Raw genomic sequence first — 6,000 nt, 5'->3', positions numbered from 1 at the left:
GCTAGCCACGGGTGATAGGATAGTCAAATGGAATCCTCAAGCTGTAACTACTTGCTGGCTTTGTAGAACGGCTATGGAAACCAGAGACCATTTGTTCTTTGATTGTGATTACTCAAGAGAAGTTTGGAAAGGCATCATGGGGAAACTTGCGGGTCATAGGAGCCTTTATCAATGGTCGCAGGTGATTCAGGTCCTGGTTACCGGTCTAAGCGAGAAAATTCCGACTTTCTTGTTTAGATATGGCTTTCAAGTGGTGATATATGCAATCTGGCATGAGAGGAATAGGAGGAGAGTTGGAGAAGACTCTCAATCAGCAAGTTGTATGAAGAGTAGGCTTGATAAAATGGTGCGGAATAGGATTACTATTTTGAGAAAGAGACCGGGAGGGAAGTACGATAAAGCTATGGAAGTTTGGTTTAGTAGAAATTAAGCTTGTTTTCTTTTGTTTAAAGCTTTCTGTTTTGAGTTAAGTTTTCTATCTTGTGCTTAGAAAATGAAGCAGTTGACTCTGTAAACAGGTTTTTTTTTATTTGAATAAAATTTAAAATTCTTTTAAAAAAAAAAAAAAAAAAAAATCTAGACATAAATAGAATATATAGATGATACAGAGCCTAACGACATTGTTAGCGAGCTCAGGAGGCAAAGAACCTTGTAGAGAGTCGGCATTCCCACAAGAGATTCAACTATGTTTTCTTTTCCTGTTACAGAAACACACAAAACATAAACCCTATAACTGTACTCAATGATCGAGTGTTACTGGCAAAGTGACCGGAGATTGAGATAGACGGAGCCATGGAGAGAAGAAGGGCATTCAATGGTGAGAGCTTAGGATTTTCAGATTTCAAACTCAGTTGGTCAAAAAATAAAATAATAAATGGGTCGAAAATATTGACCCACTAAATCATCGTTTATGTTACCAACAGTACCCAGTACATTCAGTCTCATTCCCGCCTACATTTAACTAAACTTGCCTCCGGTCCTCATTTTTTGTTTTTATTATTTGTTTTGACAGTTCTCATTTTTTTGTTGAATAAAAATATTTTTAGAAGAAATAAATAATTTTATAAAATATATTTTCGTCGACAAATCATTTGTAAAAAAATAGTTGATTTCTTTCCTTTTCTAAATATGCAAATTGATGAGAAGAATTCAGTGTTCCACAAATAATTGTTCCTTACTATTCAGTATATTTCTTTTGAAAAATAGTCACCCATAAATCTACATTTCAAGAAAGATATCTTATCTCCAAAGGGAGAATTTCTCGGAAGATAATTTACCTATAATACTTTTAACAATTATAACACGACTAAGATACAACAAAAGCCTAATGAAAAAGAGTTTTAGTTTACTCTAGTTTTGGTGTTCAAAGAAAAAAACAAAAGAAGTTTACCTAGTTCATATCGATCGTTAGTCCTACATTCTTTCTGCCTGGAGAGATATTGGGTCAGAAACACACTAGAAGATGTTGATGATGACCGACCTTCCATTTGATTTGGAAAAAAAGATACTCGCCCGTGTTCCGAAGAAGTCTCCATCACAATGGCAAACTGCATGCACGATGGTACACTCTACGCCAAGATCTACTCGCCGAGAAACACTTGGCTCAAGCAGGAAGAGAGTTCATCTTATTGTTGAATACTAGTGTTTTTTCAACAACCATCAACCTCCAAGAGAGTCTTAACGACCTTGATGATCCGTCCATGGAGTTTGGAGGTAAACTTGGATCCTTAAAAGATTCAGATGATTTAAAAATACATGATATATTTTACTGCAAGGGTTTGATCTTGTGCACTATGGTGGGAAACCAAACGCTCGTGGTTTGCAACCCTTGTAACGGTGAAACTAGGTATGTAGAACCTAGGACATTGTATCACCAGAATGATTTATATGCTCTTGGATACAAAGGCAGCAAGTCTTCTTGTATTAATAGCTACAAGATCTTGAGGTATTGTCGTTATGACAACATGCCACTGAGGCGTACGGTTTCCGAGTTTGAACTGTATGATTTTATTTCTGACTCGTGGAGGGTTTTAGATGTTGATAAGCATGATTGGGACATATCTGCTCGTGGGGTGTCTGTGAAAGGAAACACTTACTGGGTTGCTAAAAAAGAGGATGACCAGTTCATTCTCAGTTTCGATTTCACAAGAGAGATGTTTGGGTTTCTCCCTCTCCCGTATGAGAGTGCTGGTCCTGGTGATTTCATGAATTATGAGCATGAAGATACCGCTGTTCTGTCGGTTGTTAGAGACAAACAACTCTCGGTGTTACATCAATATCTTCATATAGATTCATTAGAGATGAAGATATGGGTGAGCAATAAGATTGACACCAAAAAGGTGTCCTGGGGCGAGTTCTTGGTAGTGGACGCTGTGTTGTTAAATGTTGTCAGCTTCGTCTTGGACGAGGAGCATAAAGTGGCAGTGTGTTTTAGTACAGACAAGGATGATAGTGAAGAAGAGTGTACCAACATTGCAATCATTGGAGAGAATATACAAAGACATGTTTATGGTGAAGGGATTATAGATGGATCATATTCATGGCCACATCTCATGAATTACGTTCCAAGCGCTGTACACGTTGTGAAGAAGAGTACGCGCAAAAGCAAAAGGAAACGAATTACAAGGAGGTTAGTCAAATATATTAACTAATGTTTCTTTTTTGCTTTTCTTTGTTCTAATGATCTTACTCAAATACTTTATAGTTGCATTGGATGCATGCAGAAAAGAGTAGTTATTAAGAAACTAAATATCAGCATCTTAGCTTCATAGATTCATATATTTTTTTCTTAAAACGGAGTGCTTAAATCTCACACAAAGATTGTTCGCTTGTAAGAAAAACTGCATGTTTAAAAGACTGCTTAGGTATATATATTATGTTTCGTGTTAGGGTTCTCTTTAACTGTGTTTGAACTTTAATTAACAGGGATGAACCGGTGGAGGGCATTTCTGCAAGGAGCGTTGAGGAAACAAAAGTCACACCCAGAGAAAAACCTACAGCATATCGAAGTTTCTATCCCAAAAAGGTTTAGGAAATGAAAGTGACACCAGACCTTAAGAATATTGAAGTTCTCTTGCTGTTGCTTTCAATGTCCCAAAGATTTCTTTCTTTTCCTTTTTTTTTAATTATTGGAGAATCCCAAAGGTTGTAATACATTGAACACATTTTAAGTTTATATCTTATTTTGACTCTCAAAATCAGAAAATAATACACTGCTTTTGTAGTTTATTTTATTTACTGGTGCTACATTGATACCATCTAATATATTTATCAGATTAATGCGAAGGAGAACACAGACTCCCTTGAACTTTTTTTTTTTTGAAGATCATTTCATATTAAACGCAGAAGAAATAAAAATATACAGCCCATTGGCAGTGTTTTTTGGTTAGCCAAACCATTAGGACTCCCTTGAACTTACTTCTTTGCTCCGTTGAGAGCGTAGTGGAATGGAGAAGTGTGGTTCAAATCAGGGATGAAGGACCAAATGATCTTCATCTCGTTGACACAATAGAATTGCTTTGATGTAAGCCTTGGAATAGATACTCTCTAATGCTTGGTCTTTACGATTATCCACAGTAGATGTGCAGCCGATTCAGACTTTGTAGAGAATAACCAGTGACAAAAGCAACTACGAGAGAGGAAAATGGTACTTTGATCACTATAATGGAGCTGATCGGGGATTTTGAGAGAAAATTGGCCAAATTCAAGTCGAGAACCAACAGAAAGCTAGCGAGAATAGAAATCCTAATTTGATCAGAAAGAAACATGTACACGAGACTGAGTCAACAACAAGTCACTTTAAGAAACAAATAGGAATATCAAACTTTAAATCACTCCCCACTTGACTTAGATTACGCAAAACTATTTTATACATCCAAGAAAATGGGCTTTGCTTGCGTTACAAGAACACTTAGATCAACATTATTTCTAAAAATAGTAAAAAAGACTTCTACTGACAACCTCTCAATTTTGGTTGAAATGCATGAGACCCCTTGTGGTCTAACTAAGAATCAGAAACAGCAACAGCTCTGTTCAGTAACTTCTATTGATAGTTCTAGTAGAAGCAATCAATCGCAACCATCTATAAATATATAACCTCATAGACAATAACTCTACAAAAAAAGAACCAAAGATGGCGACAACATACATGATGAACAACCTTCTTGTGTCTTGTCTGATGTTTTTTGTAATGATTGGTTCCTTAAACACAAAACCTGCAGACACCAAAGCAATTTGCGGGAGAGCAAAAAACCCATCCTTCTGCACAAGCTTCATGAAAGCAAACCCAAAGATTTCAGGTGCTGATATTAAAATGCTTGCATCGATCACCTTCAGCGCTGCACTAACAAGCGCACAAATAGCTTTGATGAAGTTTCTGTCTCTTGCCACGAAAGAAACTAACCCTGCTTTGAAGAAAGGATGCACCTCGTGCGTGGAGCAGTACAAGAATACCATCAGCAGTCTCGAGGAAGCTGCGAAGAGCTTTACATCAGGAGATGGTCCAGGGATGAACATCAAGGTCTTAGCAGCTATGAAAGGTCCTACAACATGTCAAGATGGCTTGGCAAAAGTCAAAGCTGATCCGTCAATTGCCAAGACTACTCTACATTCTATCAGTATTTTATTTTTGTTAAGTTTTTTTGCTGCAAACCAAGAACATACAATTTCATCCAAAGGTTGTTACATTAAAATAAACAAATAATATTAATTACATATTTGAAATTTGTATTTTTTATTAAGCCTTATATGTAAATATACGATGAAAGAAAATAATTATTAATAATATAAATATTATGTATCTTCTTAACATCGTATTTTTGTATATAATTTTGTATGTTAATATATATTATACTAAATTGTATTGGTTTGAACAGTTTATTCATTTGAAAATGGACTATCTCTAGAGATGTCAAACATGTTTACCTGTCCCGTTCCGTCCCGTATCGCAGCTGATTAGTCTTTGAGCGGGTCACAGCGAGTCTGTCCCGTGTGGACTACGGTTCTCAGAATTGCCCAAATCTGTACCGCATAATTTATAAGCCTTCGCGGACCATCCCGCGGGACGTCTCCTTCAGCTTCTTTCATGAATGTTGAAGTAGAGAGTTGTATAAGGGAATCTAAGAGAGCTCATCAACATCGATCACAACAACATCCAAGTGATCACTCCTCGGTTTAATGGTCTTGAAGTAAGTGAGAACCATTTGGACAGTGAAGTTAAACTCCCTCAAGTATACTCTTTGTTTGATTCTTTGTAAAGCAGCGTCTCTGCATAGCAACGGTAACTTAATACTAAGTGTTTCTTCTTCTCCTTCAACCAAGCTGCTGAGCTTAGAGTGTAGAGATAAGATTCTACAGTAACTCAAACTCTCAATTCAAGCCGTTTAAAGAACAAGCAGTAGCTCTTCAGTAACATGACTGTCACCAATTTTTTGTTTAAAACATCACTTGACAGTACTGAAAACAAAATCCATCAACTTAAAAAAAAAATCCCGCATAGTAATAAAGAAATTCATAGTACTGAAACAAACGCATGTTCATAAAATCATCATGTTCGCGACTATAAAAAATAAATTATGTTAACTAAATCCAATATAAAACCAAAACAAAATACTTTAAAAAACACAAAACATTTATAAGAGCACAATCAAATCAAAGTTAACTATAGTAAATAGAAAACTAAAAAAAAATTGTTAATAATGCCTCTTAAAAAAACTATGTAAACTAAATCTAATATAAAAGTGAAACAAAAACCTTAACAAACTACAAAAGGTTTATAAGAACACAGTCAAACAAAAGTTAACCAAAATAAATAGAAAGTTAAAAAAAATCGTTAATAAAGTTAACAATGATTTAGTCTTAGGATTTAAGTATATCATATTTTGTATATTGCTAGTATGCTTAATTCAATAATAACAAAAGCACATTGGTTATAAATTCGGTTTAATTTGGTTCAGTTTAATCAATTTTGGTTTGGATCGGTTTCGGTTGGTTCAGGTTGGA

General features: G+C 35.5%; 1 protein-coding gene and 1 pseudogene across 1 annotated transcript; both read left to right on the top strand.

Annotated features, from left to right (window-relative positions):
• The first annotated feature begins 1,462 nt into the window (after positions 1–1,462).
• On the top strand, positions 1,463–3,038 carry LOC108808050 (F-box/kelch-repeat protein At3g17530-like; annotated as a pseudogene).
• Positions 3,039–4,132: 1,094 nt separating this feature from the next.
• LOC108808048 (pectinesterase inhibitor 2-like) lies at positions 4,133–4,957 on the top strand. The gene is made up of 2 exons (XM_018580252.1): positions 4,133–4,616; positions 4,875–4,957. Exons 1-2 carry the CDS (start codon positions 4,133–4,135, stop codon positions 4,955–4,957), a joined length of 567 nt encoding a protein of 188 aa, XP_018435754.1.
• The last annotated feature ends 1,043 nt before the right edge of the window (positions 4,958–6,000 follow it).

This window comes from Raphanus sativus, chromosome 6 (genome assembly GCF_000801105.2).
Source record: "Raphanus sativus cultivar WK10039 chromosome 6, ASM80110v3, whole genome shotgun sequence".
Taxonomy (NCBI): domain Eukaryota; kingdom Viridiplantae; phylum Streptophyta; class Magnoliopsida; order Brassicales; family Brassicaceae; genus Raphanus; species Raphanus sativus.
Note: the sequence above shows the minus strand (reverse complement) of the source record. Positions and strands in the feature narration are given on the sequence as shown.